The sequence below is a fragment of the Tiliqua scincoides genome, chromosome 1, assembly GCF_035046505.1.
Source record: "Tiliqua scincoides isolate rTilSci1 chromosome 1, rTilSci1.hap2, whole genome shotgun sequence".
Taxonomy (NCBI): domain Eukaryota; kingdom Metazoa; phylum Chordata; class Lepidosauria; order Squamata; family Scincidae; genus Tiliqua; species Tiliqua scincoides.
Genome location: NC_089821.1, coordinates 152,525,393 through 152,542,122, shown reverse-complemented (window position 1 = coordinate 152,542,122; position 16,730 = coordinate 152,525,393). Strand labels below are relative to the sequence as shown.

Sequence of the window (16,730 nt, the reverse complement as noted above, 5' to 3'; positions counted from 1 at the left end):
AGTTTGAGAAACACTGCCCTAGGTTCATTGTCCATAAACTGTCATCTAATATCTCACTGGGTAGTTTGGGGAGCCTTCACCACAGATTCATTCTGTCTTTATTCTCACTGTCCTGGATTTCTCATAAGGACTTCTTGAAATGCAGTCACAGGACAAAAGTTTTTTTTCTTCTTCCTTTTCTCAGGCCAAAGAGTTGAGGCAAATAAATGACCCTGATGGCTTAGTAGAACTTGTATCGTTCTTGACTCTTAATAATGCTTCTTCTCCCCTCCCCATTTCTTGCTTTGTTTTTTGATAGGAAACCTCTGAAATTGCCTTTGAGAAGAGGTGGAAGGCGCCTGTGGTCGAGATGTCACGGCACCACAGCCGGTTTGAAAGAGATTATCGCACAGGATGGGACCGCCGGGAATGGAGTGCCAATGGGAACCATGTGAACAGCAGTAACTGTAACAACACAGTGAACAGCAATAGTAACAATAGACCAGGACTTCTGCCTGTACCAATTGTACCCTCACGACTACATGCCCCAGCCACAGTAGCTTGTACTACTGTGAACAGCGACGTGATAACCACCCTTGTGGCCAACTCTTCTGCAACTTCAACAACCAAAGTAAGAAACCACTTCGGTGTTGATCACTAGTTAAAGAAAACCTCCATAAATGTTACAGATTGAGTGTCCCTTATCTGGACTTCTTGGGAGAGGAAGGTGTCTGGATTCCTGAATAAGTTCTTAAATATATTGAGAAATGCTTCCTCTTGCTCTCTACACTGTTACCCATACAGTATCTGCTGGCCTCATTGGTATTTTTCAACAGTGTCCATGCAGGTACACACTATAGAGCAGAGAATAAAATTTAACAGCCTGTACTGACACTACATGGGAATGAGAACAACACCTTCCCGTGTTCACACTACAGAAAGTTTTTATTTTTTATTAAGTCTTGGAAAAAAAGTCTGGATTTTGGAATTGTCTAGATTTAGGATGTCTGGATAAGGGGTAATCAACCTGTACAATCTTTTCGATTATACTATGTCCTGGTAATAAAACCACTTAAAGTGTGCATTAAGATTCTGCTTTCATGTTAGTATATAGCCCAAATGTTGTCAAAGTGGCTTTGTTCTTTATGTTTTAGCAAGAATGTTGATATCAAGTAAACCTTACTGTGCATCCCTGAGCTTATATGGCATAAATATCACGAGAAAGGGTAGTTATTGAGCATAAGTACAAAACATTTTGTGACTACTACCATCATTAAATGTTTAGTTATTTTGCTTTTCTGCGCATATCTTTATGTCCCAAGATGATGTGATTTGTGTGTGTTGTCTACTTGGCCTGATTAAGGTATGGGCACCTGTAAACATTTTACCATATCATGGTTAGTAGTTACTAAAACTTATGCAACAGCCTGGTACATCAGTTGTGACCATGACTTGCCAGTATTCTTTTCCCCTTGCGAATACAGCTTCTAGTATTATTATCCAAAACATCTTGCAGTTTTCTGTTGCTTTCACAGTTGCTTTCAACTCCTGCCTCTTTCCTTCTCCTTCTGTACCCATTTGGTTGCATATCGTATCTTCATCCTCTTCAATGGTTCCTTTCTTTCTGCAACCAGTTCTAAAGCTGTCAGTTTTTTTTTGATTGTCTCATCCAGTCAAGTCCCAGGATGTAGACAGAAGGCACATAATGCAGCCACCTTGCAGAAGCTAACCAGGTCTAGGTCTGGCTCATGCTTGGATAGGAGTCTCCCATATAGGCTGTCTTGAATTGCGCAATGGAAGAAAAGTGGGATATAAATGTAATAAATTAAACTGGCACTTCAAGAGCCTTTTAGCAACCTTCTTTCGTCGCTTTGATCACTCAATTCAAGTTGCCAATGCTCCTAAAGTTGCAGGTGATTCCAAATATTGTACACTGTGGCAGCTTCAAGGGATTCACTTTTTAATGAAAAATGTGCAGTCTGACCTCTATAGGCTCTCATTTCTGGGTTTTATGTTCTTTACTTCATGCAATTAAGCAATTTAGGATTATTTTTACCAAGATGAGTTAGGTTCTCCCTCCCCCTCCACAGATGCTCCTTGTCTACTTGTGCTCTGTTTCCTTGAAGTGGTTTCTTTGCAACTTTAAAATAGTTTATTTAAAATATTTATATCCTACCTTTGTCCCTAATATGATGTGGGCCAGAGTGACTCACAAAACAATAGTTTAAAATAACACAATCAAAACCTTTCCAAGTTCTCTCAAAAGATTATTTTCTTCAAAGCTCCACAGTTGATTACTGCTTTTATTGATCTGATACATAGGGCATCCAAGTTTAATTAGAAATTGGAGCAAACCTTGTAGAACGTTCTTTACTTGTATTTGGACTGCCTTGTTAAACTCTTTCAGATGCCAGATTAAACCATGGCTTTTTAATTTTTTTTATTTTCCAAAATAAAAACAACAAATATAAACAAACACATAACAAACACAAACTCAATACACAACACACACACACAGCATAAAAACACACCATTGGAGGGTGCAGGCAATCATACATCAATATATCTAATCAATCAATACATATCTTCTAATCTTGTTCTTCTAGCTTAACCTCTTAATATCATTTATATATCATATCTTATATAATATATCATGTATACAATATATTCATCTAAATGCCCTATCTTATACATCTACAACTCCATTTTCAACCAAGCATAAAATGATCTCCATTTCTCTATCTGTGTCGGTTTACGCTGTTGATCAAACCATGGCTTTTTTGTTTGACATTTAGCATAGTTAGACTGTGCAGTGTTAGAGGAGGCTGTTAGATTACGTTTGCTATACTTTTTTTGTTTTTCTGTTGTATTGCTCATTGACTCTTTTTCAATAGGTTTTGAAGAAGGTTTTGCAGGTGACTGCAAAGGGAGACAGCCCATTTGTCTGGTGCACTGTGCATTTGTCTGCGCTGATGAACATAATTTTTAAGGGGCAAGCAACATGCCCTTTTCTCCTGTACAAGTCCTTTCGATAACTGCTTTCCAATGCCCCCTGTAATGATAGCTGAAATTAGCAGGAGCCAGTATCTAAATATGTTTTAAGAAACTGACAGCCATGAAAGAAAGAAAGAAAACCATTTATTTGTATTTCTTCTGCAAAGTATTTTGTATACTGCGGAGTATTTTTAAAAATTAATGCATGGTTGCTTATTTGTTCTTTTCTAGCTTGTAAAAATATCTATGAAAGTAACAGTTATGTCAAAGAATAGATGGAAAATCAGCCACTTTTGGAATTGTTTATGGCAATAGAAGAGGAAGCCAAATGCACCTCTTGTTTTTGCTTTATGACAGACAAGGTTCTCCTAACCCTTTTTAATAACTATAAGCGCCAGTAAGACAGATGCAGAAAGGATAAAGGGAACAATAAAGTTGTTTAAAGAAAGCCAAAGGCAAGCTTAAAATTTTTACTGCTTTTTCCATACCACGTTAGTTCTACCACCCACTGTAAAAAAAATATCAGTGCAGCAGAAAAAAAATACTTTGGCTAAGTTTTATATTATGTACATCTTTCTTATGAAATGACCACAGTCTCGTGAAATGTATTTCCATTTGTTAACAGCCAAACAGAAGTAGTAATTCACTAAGCTGTGACATTATGTAGTGGCTGTTTAGATTTGTTTAGTCTGGAGAAGATTAGAAGGCAAAGTTTGAAGCCAGAACAGTGGTTTCATTCTTCTTGACCTCTGCTCCTGGATGTTTTGCACTGAGTCCATCTGGTGGCCATTGTTGATCTGTATTTGCTCCAGATGTTTCAGTTCCATTTTGAGACTGAGCTGTGATAACAAATGCTGTTCTTGTTTGAAAAGGAAACCAGTGGGACAGAACTTCAGTTCTTCCAATGTGAAAACTTTTCAAAAAGTTGTGATATACTGTACTGTAATATTTGGAGATGGCTTTGGCTTTTCACATGAAAATATTGTCATCATAATATTTGCACTGGCATGATCACTTACAAATGAAAATGTTTTGAGGGAAGCAGATCATCCCTTGTTTTTCTGATTTCAACATTTCTGTTTGCTAATCAGATTTCAGAATTAGAATTGCTTACTTTAAAGGAGAAAATACTCCTGAGAAATATTTGGGCATCTGGTTAATTAAAAAGAAAAATTAAGATATAGTTTTGGGAATTGCCATTATAAAAAACATCATATAGAAAGTGCTTGATAACTGGAAAAGTTCCTGGTGCAGCATCTTTCCTGCTGTTACACTCTGAGAAGTACTTTCTTGATTAGGTACAAGAAGTTACCTACCTAACCTGCACAGTTCTTCTTACATGGAACTTGTGGAATCTGACTGTTCCCAAGCACTTCTCAGCATAGGCTGCAGCTCTAAACCCACTTTCTTGGGAGCAAGCTTCATTGAATATAATGAAACTTCAGTAGACATGTGTAGGATTGCATGGTTAACCACTGACCTACTTTTGCTAATTTGATACCTTTTTGTCCAGAACACTTTTTTAAATTGCTTTGCAAATTTCCTGATTCGTTAGCTTTAAGGGGGTGTGTGTGTGTGTGTGTGTGTGTGTGTGTGTGTGTGTGTGTGTGTATCAAACAATACTTCATTAAAACAAGGAATCCAAGCCCCAGTCTTTCAGAGGTAAGGTCCTGTTGCTGTCATAAGATAGCCAAGTTGGAGATACTATAACACTGATCTAATTCTGTTCAGCTGAGATTTTGAATCTCTGTTTTTGTATTAGTTATATTATTGTAATCACAGCTTGGAACCTGGTGTGATTGAGTGTGCTCATAGTAAGTGATGAAACAGGCCACATCTGTGTGTTTACAGACAGTGATAATTTTTGTTCACACTGACTTCATTTGAGTAGCATAATGAAAACAAAAAAGAGTTGCCCTTATCCAAAGGAGAATCAAATCAGTGGGTTGCATCGAGTACAAGCAAAATAATCCAGGAACCAAGTGTTTACAACTTTCTTTAAGAATAATAAGCAAGTGAGGTTCTTCAGCCAGTCATACTATCAGTCCCCAATTGTGCCTTCCTGTCTGTTCCTTAGAGGCAGGGATTTTGTAGAGCCCTGGGAAAGAAGAAGCAGCATTGGTGGTGAACATTAGTATCTACCCCTTCTACCCTACTCTTTCTGAGCAGCACTTCTTCCAGGCCAGTTCAAGCCCAGCCTTCGTGACAGCCTCTCAGCTACTCCTCTCTTTACAGAGCATACATCTGTACTCAGCCTCCTCTCTTGCATAAAGACTTGAACCACACAGTGCAGCAGTAAGAGTTTGGGAAGAAAACGCGAACTTGTTTAGGCCTGATTTCTCCTTCTTTCACGGCTGGAGCAATAGGTCTTGCTTTTCACTGCAAGTCACCCAGGCAAAATGTCAAACACTGGGAAAAAAAAAAAAAAAACAGGAGATAGGTGGTGGGAAGGAAATGAGACTGCTCCAACTATAGTAGGCTAGAACCACTCATCTAGGTGAAGTAGGGAAGAAACAGGGCATTCCATTAATCAAGGTTGCCTGTGATTTATTCACTACTGGTCCTTCCCTCCAGGAAAAACCTAGAGATGGTGCACCAGCTGTCGACTCAAAGCAGGGCAACTGTTCCCTTAAAAGGCAAAGATGGACCATCTCTCATCGCAGAATAGATTGTCAGATCTAGTCTCCAAGATTAGGAAATGTGTGTCACCAAACTCAGGCAAGGACTCCCCACAGTCAGATTCAATATTGTGTCTTTTTTCCCCTATGTAGATTCCTAGTACTTTGGTGGGGAGGGTCATTGGTCCTTGAAACAACCCCAAGACAAGCTATTTACATTAGAGCATTTTCTTATGCTGCTGCCTAAAGTATTTGATACTTTCTTGCTGAGAACTCCATCCTCCCATATCTCCTGTCAGTATCCACATCTTTCGAGCAACAGGATTACAGCTGTCCTTTGCTGCTGTAGGCCCATTTTTTCTGTTTCCAGCATCCTTTGAATTTATGATCTGAAAGGAATGGAGTAAACTTTGGTTCAAATCCACTGATTCATGAAGTTTTATGCTCTTCTGCAGGATGTCACACTAAACTTAGATGAGATGCTGCAATAGATGGCTATTCTTCCTATTGACTGAAAAGAAATGCCAACAGTTCAGAATGATCACAGGGCAGTGATTTCACTTTGTAGAAGGACTGCAGTCTGTGCAAAAGCACACCATACTTCTGCTTTGTGTATTTTTGCCAGAGTAGCATTCTTGAGGACAAATGAATTGACTACCATATGCTGTCATCGGTGGTGCTGTTAGTAAACAATTACTATTTCCTCTTGAAGGTGGTGGTTTTAATATGCTGAATCCTTGAAATGTTGTACAGATTGTTAAAGCATTCAATAGCTTAGAACAAAACAAAATGTAAAAGCAGGAAGCAGATAGAAGCAAAAGGTCAATGCCTTCCCTTCAGTTCTGTGTAGTTTGAAATTTTTCGTGTGCCCAGAAAAATAGAATTGCTCCCCTAAAGACAAGGTGGTAAAATTACATTTGTCTGTCATATCTTAAGAAGCAATCTGTAAACTTCATATATCTTATGGTAGGGTGGCTTGGGTTGCATCTGTAGATCAGGGCTCTCCAAACTTTTTGGCCAGAGGGCCGCATCAAATGTCTGGAGGTGTGGAGGGCTGGAAAAAAAATTTAAATATAAAATTTAAATAAATAAATTAGAGATGGAACTTAGATGAGTGAATAAATGAATTGAATGGCCTCATTCTCTCTGACCCTCAGAACACCCTCCAGACACAATCAGAGCACAGTTCTGGTCATGTTCAGTTGAGTGGGCCAGAAGCTTTCAGGGGACAAGAGCTTGACCGCGGGCCAGAAAGAGGCTTTCTGTGGGCCGCGTCTGGCCCCTGGGCCGGGGTTTGGAGACCCCTGCTGTAGATGATGCTTTATTATACTATATATTTTTAATTGTACCAGACAAGGCTACTTAAAGCCCTGTTTTTGTAAAGAGTTTTGTGGTTATGTTTTGATATATTAACATTTCTCCCACTGCTCAGGGTTATTTTGTTCAGATGATTAACTAAATAGAGCTGATGTCTCAATTAAAATATATAGTCAGCTACTACAAATGCTTGTTTTATTGACCTGCAATATGTTTATCATCTATTGAAAGAACTAAGAGGTCTGGCCAATTCTATTCCTAGCCATGTTTGAAGATGAAAGTCTTTGGTGTCAAACATTAATTTACATCATGAAGCACTTAGAAGATCACACATGCAACATATTTTGGTATACAAAGGGGGTGTTTTCAGACCTTGGCACTTGATTCAAAAAATATTTTGACTTCAGAAAGGGAAAAAGAATTTGTAGTATCCAGCAAGTCAGTCAAAGTGAGTGTTAGCCAGAAGCTATTTACTTTGAGTCTTTACAGTCTTTTTCATTTTCCTCCGTGCATGTACCTTCAGTTTTTCTTTTAAGTGTTCTTTAATCTATCTGTTGATTCAAATGAAACAAGAAACCCTTTACATATAAAAGGTACTGCTGTCATCTACATTTCTCTGATTTTCAGAGAAACCAGACATCTTCTTTTTCTCCTGTATATGAAAAGGGAATTGCATCTGTAAAAAGGTTTTCTGTAAAAAGGTTTTCATGTTTCTTTCCTCCCAAAGTTCCAGTTTTGAGCAGGTACACACAAATGCCAACAATACTCTTTACTATATATCTGAAACTAAGTTGGGGGGGGGGAACCAGACGACCAACTTAATATTCCTAAAAACTAGGTATTGTTATCTTGAACTAAACAGCTGGGACCAGCAAAGAAAAGGAAAAATCCACCCAGCAATACAAGTGTCCTTTAGCATGCCATGTGCTATCTGGCTCGCGGTCAGCCTCTTGTCCCCTGAAAGTCTCTGGCCCACTCAACTGAAAAAGGCCAGAGCTGTGCTTTGGTTGTGTCTGCAGGGTGCATTAAATCCAGGAGAGTGCCCGCATGGCTAACCAGCCAAATTAGAGAGGCTGTGAAGGGCAAGGAAGCTTCCTTCCGTAAATGGAAGTCTTGCCCTAATGAGGAGAATAAAAAGGACAAAAACTGTGGCAAAATAAATGTAAGAAGGTGATAGGGGAGGCCAAGCGAGACTATGAGGAACGCATGGCCAGCAACATTAAGGGGAATAATAAAAGCTTCTTCAAATATGTTAGAAGCAGGAAACCCGCCAGAGAAGTGGTTGGCCCTCTGGATGGTGAGGGAGGGAAAGGGGAGATAAAAGAAGACTTAGAGATGGCAGAGAAATTAAATGAGTTCTTTGCATCTGTCTTCACGGCAGAAGACCTCGGGCAGATACTGCTGCCCGAACGGCCCCTCCTGACCGAGGAGTTAAGTCAGATAGAGGTTAAAAGAGAAGATGTTTCAGACCTCATTGATAAATTAAAGATCAATAAGTCACCGGGCCCTGATGGCATCCACCCAAGAGTTATTAAGGAATTGAAGAATGAAGTTGCAGATCTCTTGACTAAGGTATGCAACTTGTCCCTCAAAATGGCCACGGTGCCAGAAGATTGGAGGATAGCAAATGTCACGCCTATTTTTAAAAAGGGAAAGAGGGGGGACCCGGGAAACTATAGGCCGGTCAACCTAAGATCCATACCGGGTAAGATGGTGGAATGCCTCTTCAAAGATAGGCTCTCAAAACACATAGATGAACAGGCCTTGCTGAGGGAGAGTCAGCATGGCTTCTGTAAGGGTAAGTCTTGCCTCACGAACCTTATAGAATTCTTTGAAAAGGTCAATAGGCATGTGGATTTGGGAGAACCCGTGGACATTATATATCTGGACTTTCAGAAGACGTTTGACATGGTCCCTCACCAAAGGCTACTGAAAAAGCTCCACAGTCAGGGAATTAGAGGACAGGTCCTCTCATGGACTGAGAACTGGTTGGAGGCCAGGAAACAGAGAGTGGGTGTCAATGGGCAATTTTCACAATGGAGAGAGGTGAAAAGCGGTGTGCCCCAAGGATCTGTCCTGGGACCGGTGCTTTTCAACCTCTTCATAAATGACCTGGAGACAGGGTTGAGCAGTGAAGTGGCTAAGTTTGCAGACGACACCAAACTTTTCCGAGTGGTGAAGACCAGAAGTGATTGTGAGGAGCTCCAGAAAGATCTCTCCAGACTGGCAGAATGGGCAGCAAAATGGCAGATGCGCTTCAATGTCAGTAAGTGTAAAGTCATGCACATTGGGGCAAAAAAGCAAAACTTTAGATATAGGCTGATGGGTTCTGAGCTGTCTGTGACAGATCAGGAGAGAGATCTTGGGGTGGTGGTGGACAGGTCGATGAAAATGTCGACCCAATGTGCGGCGGCAGTGAAGAAGGCCAATTCTATGCTTGGGATCATTAGGAAGGGTATTGAGAACAAAACGGCTAGTATCATAATGCCGTTGTACAAATCGATGGTAAGGCCACACCTGGAGTATTGTGTCCAGTTCTGGTCGCCGCATCTCAAAAAAGACATAGTGGAAATGGAAAAGGTGCAAAAGAGAGCAACTAAGATGATTACAGGGCTGGGGCACCTTCCTTATGAGGAAAGGCTACGGCGTTTGGGCCTCTTCAGCCTAGAAAAGAGACGCCTGAGGGGGGACATGATTGAGACATACAAAATTATGCAGGGAATGGACAGAGTGGATAGGGAGATGCTCTTTACACTCTCACATAATACCAGAACCAAGGGACATCCACTAAAATTGAGTGTTGGGCGGGTTAAGACAGACAAAAGAAAATACTTCTTTACTCAGCGTGTGGTCGTTCTGTGGAACTCCTTGCCTCAGGATGTGGTGCTGGCGTCTAGCCTAGACGCCTTTAAAAGGGGATTGGACAAGTTTCTGGAGGAAAAATCCATTACGGGGTACAAGCCATGATGTGTATGTGCAACCTCCTGATTTTAGAAATGGGTTATGTCAGAATTCCAGATGCAAGGGAGGGCACCAGGATGAGGTCTCTTGTTATCTGGTGTGCTCCCTGGGGCATTTGGTGGGCCACTGTGAGATACAGGAAGCTAGACTAGATGGGCCTATGGCCTGATCCAGTGGGGCTGTTCTTATGGGTGTTCTAAGGGCCAGAGAGTTTGAAGGAATGAGCCCATTCATTCATTTATTAACTCATCTATGTTCCATCTCTTATTTATTTAAACTTTATGTTTAATGTATTTCTTTCCGGCCCTCAATACCATGCCAGATATTTAATGCGGCCCTCTCGCCAAAAAGTTTGGAGACCCCTGCTTTAGACCAGGGGTCTCCAAACTTTTTGGCCAGAGGGCCGCATCAAATGTCTGGCATGGTTTTGAGGCCCGGAAAAAAATTTAAACATAAAGTTATATAAAATTTATATAAATAAATTAGAGATGGAACTTAGATGTGTGAATAAATGAATGAATGGGCTCATTCATTAAACCTCTCTGACCCTTAGAACACCCTCTAGATGCAACATTGCACAGTTCCAGTCATGTTCAGCAAAGTGAGCCAGGGGGTTTCAGGGGACAAGAGACTGGCCAAGGGCCAGATAGAGGCTTGCCGCGGGCTGCAACTGGCCCCTGGGCCGGGGTTTGGAGACCCCTGCTTTAGACCACTGTTTCTAAACCAGTGGTACAGGTGCCACCAGTGGCATTTGAAGTGGTGTCTGGTGGTGTTTGTGGGACCTCCAGATACCTGCCACCCAGCAGCAGGTCCAGTGACATGATGCAAGAAACAGCACTAGGAGGCCTGGCGAGCAGAGCTCCAAAGCATGCTTTTCATATGCTAGAAAAAGCTCTCTCATCCACCCTGAGCCTCTTAATAATGTTTGTCACATCCCAACCCATAAGTAACTGGCGATGACATAATCACTGGTTTCTTCCAGTGGTACTTCCAGAAGGTGGGCCATGTGAAGTGGTACAGCAAGAGACAAATGTTGAGGAACACTGTTACAGACTTATGCTGTCGTATCACAGGCATATATGTAAACCTTTTCTAATAAGAATACCAGAATGCAGTACTCAATCCTATCCAACATTCCAGCACTGATGCTAGAAATATACTGCATCTTGAAGTTGTGGGGTCCAATCATGGAAGTCTCCTCAAATGTAGGGAACAGATTTGTTCCCTTACCTCGGGCCTGCGCAGGGATGCTGGAAAGTTGGATAGGATTGGGCCCTGCAATTTATTGCCACACTCTAAAAGTGTGTCAATGTCCTATTCATAGCTGCATACCACCAACTGTTTTATTTCATCCTCAAGTTATATCCTATCTAACTGTTAACAGGTGCTAGATTCGGCTGATTTTAAATGAAGGTGTTTAAAATAATTATTTAAATCACCCCCCAAAAAATTTGATTTAAATAAATGATTCCCCATTTTGAAATTCACATAATTCCTGAACAAGCATGCATACTGAACTGATTGTTTAAACCAGGGGTGCCCAAACCCTGGTCCTGGGGCCATTCATGGCCCTTGGGGACCCCTAATCCAGCCTGCGGGGAGCCCCCCATTTCCAGTGTGCCTGTGACCCTCAGGAGACTTGCTGGAACCTGTGCTGGCACGACACAACTGCTCTCAGTGTGAGGGCGACCTCTCACATGAGCTGCCGGCCAAGGGCTCCCTCCACTGCTTGCTCTTTCATATCTGTGATCCTGCAGCAGCAGGGAAGGAAGGCCTGTGTTTTGTGCAAGGCCTTGTTTTGTGCAAGGCCTGTTATAAGCCTTAAACTATTGCAAGACTGTCATTCATTCATATAAGTTCCATCTCTAATATATTCATTTATGTAAATATATGTAAATTTATTCAAATGTAAAAGAAATTCTTCTTTTTTTCCCTGTTCCCTGACACAGTGTCAGAGAGATGATGTGGCCCTCCTACTGAAAAGTTACTGACACTGCTGGTTTAAACAATTAAAATACACAAAATGCTAGAGGCATAATCTAAAATCTCTGGTCATACAGTCTACACATTTCAGAATTCTATCTGTATACAGACAAGAGATGGATTTCTGTTTGGCATGCTTTTATATAACCTACAAAACAACCAAATACCTCATATAAATGTCCCCATAAAAAACCATAAGTGCACAAAAATATTCTCAATTATGCATATAATTCTTAACTTGGATATTAACATTTAATTATCCTTATATTAAAACTATATTAAGCAGAAAAACCTTCACTTTTAACCAAGTATTATTTCACCTTCCAGAAATCCATTAAAATCAGTCTTCTTCTGGCATGCTTTACTATATATATAAGCATATCAAGCAAGATCATTTTGTTGAAGGCCAATGCTGCCATCCAGAGCACTCTTACTTTCATTTCAGATAGTTCAGCTGATCAAAGTGAGACTTCCTTCTGAGTAAACATGCATAGGATCCGGTAGTAACAAATATCCAGAATTTCTAGCATCGAGGGATGGTACTCATAAGTCAACACAGTGTTTTCTCATGCCCATGACATTTATCCTAAATACACATTTAGGTTATAATTCTGTGTTAAGAGTTGGTAATATTGAATTGCATTTTAGATAGTTCCTGTGACACATGCCAGGGACTACTCTCCTGCCCCTTGTGCCAGTGAGTGACTAAGAAGTGGAAAGTGGGTTCTTGCCCTGCCTTTACTGACCTCGGGGTGCACACCAAGAGCCACCGTCAAGCCTTTGTGACTGGCATAAACCTGCATGGCAAAAGTGACTAGGTGAATAAGGCGAGAGAAAAATGCCCATCCACCACCCTTACACAGTCTGGGATAGGGAAAAAAAATTTATATGTACAAATATGCCTTCATGAGATATATGCAGCAATTGCCAATAATAGATAAACCTATACTATAGTAGTGTTTCTCCTTCCATTAATTTCCATTCAGTTTCTTTTCATTCTCTTTTTTTGTTCTCTGCTGCCATCCTTTCACCTGTTCTTTCGCTTTTGTTTGGTTGTTTCAGTCAATCTCGACTGCCCATCCCTAAACTAGTTTAACTTGAAAGAAACTTTTTTCCTAACAAAGTTCAAAGTGAAATGAAATAAGTCAATGACTTGAACAATTATATTCTGGCAGTCCTTCTCATGTAGGCCAGTCACTGTGAATCATTGACTGCTATTATATTCTGGCTGTCTTTCTTATGTAGGCCAGTCACTGTGAATCATTGACTGCTATAACACATCCCTCAGAAATAGAGCAAGCTTGAAAAACATAAACCACAATACATGAAATTGGGGCTGGAAGGTGAATCACAAATCATCACTTTTCCCTTCCTTGTTATGTATCTTTTTATCCGTTTGTTCACCAGTGTTGATTCTGATGTGGTCCTTACCATTTGCAGGCATGTATTGGATCAATGCAATTTAGCCTTCGCAGTATGGTGGATGCTAAAATTTTTCTGGGCATGTAAGGGACATTTTCACCCCCACATGTTTTGTTCATACTCGTGTTTGAACAAGAGCCATTTGTTGGAGGTGTGATTAGCATTGCATCCAGAGGGCACTGGAGGTAATTCCCTCCTTTAATGTACCCTAATAAACTGGGGGCACAAACCACTCAGGAATAACCTTCTGCTGCAGCATCATGTCAGAAAACTTTACAGCCCAGCTAGTTCCACTTTTTGTCAACTTATAGCTAAAACAGTGTGTGGTTCTTATAGATTTTTTGATCTAGGAAATGAAATCCAGTGGCACTGGAAATGAAAGAGCAAGTTGGCTATCAAATAAATGGTGACACGTCCCTAACATGAAAGAGCATGTTATCTGTTAAGTGTTGAAGTGGAACTGTCTCTCACTACCTGCACAATTGATTTTTCACTTAGCAGATTGTCTATTCAATGTCTCTTCTGCTGTGGTGTCTATTCAATGTCTCTTCTGCTGTGGCTTTGAATAATAAAGCAACTTTGTTCTTTCCATTTCTGGGTTCCTTAAATCTTATTCTCCCTCCCCACCTCAAATCCTTCTTTTATTTTCTTCTCCATTCTCGTTCACCTGAGGGACAAATCACATATCACATTTTGTGGATACGGTTTCCAAATCTCTGTATTCGCACATGTTGACACAATAGTTTGAACAGCATTATTGGGCCATCTTGTATTATGTGCCTGTTAACTTCATCTCTAAGGAGCACTGTGTATATTAATTTGCATTCACATAGCGCATAGGTACATCTCACTGCACAGGTACAAGATGCAGGCACAACTTCTCTTGGTACGCATTGTGACGGCATATGTGTAGGATCAGTAAGATTTTTTTCTTGACCTTTTATTCTCTAATTCCGGAACCTGTGGTGTTCTGCAAGGCTCTGTTCTGTTCTTCATGCTGTTTAATGCCCACATGAAGTTTTTGGGCAGGTGGAGGGGGGAATCATTTTGGTGTTGCCATCCCCATCAGAATAAGCTGCAGATACCCTGAACCTGGAATCAGTGAAATGCTGGATGTGGGCAAGCAAGCCGAAATTAAATCCAGGCAAGACTTGCCATCCTTGTCAGGAGGTTTGCTGACGCTGTGATCATGTGTTTGTTCAGGACAGGGTCACACTTCTAGTAAAGGAACAACTGTAACTGTTGGCATCCTTCAGTCTCAGAAGACTATGGTATCGTGCTCTGAATGGTGGTTCTGGAACAGAGTGTCCTCTCCAGTGTGCAAAGCCTGGGTAAAGTAGGTATGGAGGTTAGGCTGTTACCCATGCAGCAAATCCCCCCTCTCCACGTCGCTGGAATGGTCCAATGGAAAGGCAGAGGCCAATACGGTTGGTTGCAGGAGAACGTGACTATGTTTAGCCATGAACTGCCTCAGGGACTCCGGCTCCAGATTTTGCCTCGAGGTTGACTCCTGAAGCCATTTCCTTAACTGGATGTAGCCACAAGGCAGTGGAGGTTTGGGATCAGAGTTTTCCTTCTCTCAGATGAGCTGCCTTCCCAGGCTGACGAGTCCCATCTACCCGGTGGCTGTTTAGTCGCCTCTTACGACAAGTACAGCCAAACTGAGGGCCTATTCTTATCCCCAGCCCCCAGGGGTAAAGGAACAAGTTTGCAGCTTATACTATGATATCCTGTGGTGGCTCCCTTCTTTTGGAACTGGCATTCATGGAAAATTTGCTTTTTGCTTTTCTTCCCCTTTTTTGATTTGTTGCTCCTTGAAAACCTGTATTTCATTTGTCCTTTCCTCATTTTATTTAGTTTTTCCTTGGTTCTGTATTTCTGCTGTTGTGTTTGCTTATGATAAGTTCTGTTTTGTTGTTTTGCATACTGTGAATCAGCCCGGTTTGAGGGAGGATAGAAATATTTTGAAGTAACATAAAACTGTGACTGACGCTATAAATCTTCTGGTCAGTAGCCCACCATATCCATACCATCATTCATGCTTTCTGAAAATCATTAGAAAAGCAACACACAAAGTAGCTTTGTGTTGGCAGATCCTGAGAATTTATGGAAGATGGCCAGAGGTGGTGGTGGTGGTGTCATATATTTTGGATTTGTTGCCAAGGAACCATGCAGGCATTCTCTGTTGCTTTCTGGCTCAAGCAATAGGGGATGCTTTGTCTGTTGCTTGGTAAGAGGTTTGTATGATTCCCTATTTTGGTTCTTTCCCCCTTCCATCTCCCATAATTAAGCCTCAAGAGTACTACCAGCGTGAGGGAGTTCTTAACAGGTAGACTTAAATGTATACTACAGCTACCTTCTCGCCAATAGAACTTGGCTTAGTCATGGAAGGAGAAGCAGATGATGAGAAAAGAGAGGAGAATTAGGAGTAATATCAGGGATGACGTCAAATGGTCCCATAGGATTCTTCCATTTCCCTTTTAAGCTTAATCTCCAAAGTCTTATTGTCCTGAAGATGACAATAATGTCACCATGACAGTAGTTTACTGAAGAAGCTGCTGGGACCAGGTGTGAGGTTTCCTCAAGTCAGGAAAAGCCATTGAATACCTCTCAGTGGGCTAGAATTCTACCTTGGGAGTCACACGTTGCCAAGCATTACCAAGAATAATCATAATAGGAGCTGATGAGTCACATGGTGAAAATTTCATCAGAAGTCCACGTTTCAACTGACCTTGCTAGCTACCCCATTACCTGTGGTGTGTGTGCATCCACTGGCTATGGTAGCATTGATTCTTCCTCGCTGCTGTGTCAGCTTCAAAGGCGAGACATTACCCCAGTGATTTGTTGTTTGAAGGTAGTGAACATTGTATTTAAATGAAACTCCATTCTGCTTTTGCAGCTGAAATGAAGAAGAAGAAAGAGATGGAATTGCAGAGGTGGGGAATCAGGAGATGCCACAAGGCATCGTGTATAGCATGCATTCCTCAAACTGTCCCTGTTTTATTTTAATTACTTCATTTTGTATGTGTATGTATGTACACACAAGCTGACTGTTTACATAGGGAAGGAGTTTAAGGGCCAAATTCTATCCAGTTTTCCAGTGCTGATGCAGCCCCAAGGTAAGGACTGCCCCCCCACCGCAGAGTGCAGTACATGCCCCACCGACCCAGCTACATCAGTGCTGAAAAGTTGGATAAGATGGGGCCCTAAGGTGACTTTCATGCAGCTGCTTAAGACCACTGCCTGAATCCCACACAGTTTGAAGTGGCTGCCACACACCCTTCTTTTTTAATCCCTCTATGCTTCCCATTCCATATCCACTCAAAGCCTGGAGGCTACTGCTGGAAAGATGGTAAAAAAGCTTGAGCTGTGGGGGGTCAATCCTCTCCCTCCTTCCCTATTTATGATTCTTTGCTCTTGCCTCCTGGTAATGAAACAATTGTGAAGTTAATGAAG

General features: G+C 41.2%; 1 protein-coding gene across 1 annotated transcript in view; it reads left to right on the top strand.

Moving 5' to 3' along the window:
• Nucleotides 1–304: 304 nt before the first annotated feature.
• The window catches only part of KLHL29 (kelch like family member 29), a 298,936-nt gene continuing 282,510 nt past the window's right edge, over nucleotides 305–16,730 (top strand). Inside the window, exon 1 of the mRNA XM_066639833.1 lies at nucleotides 305–610. Coding sequence (XP_066495930.1) covers nucleotides 350–610 — 261 coding nt within the window. The 5' untranslated portion in view covers nucleotides 305–349. The remainder of the gene's footprint in view (nucleotides 611–16,730) is intronic.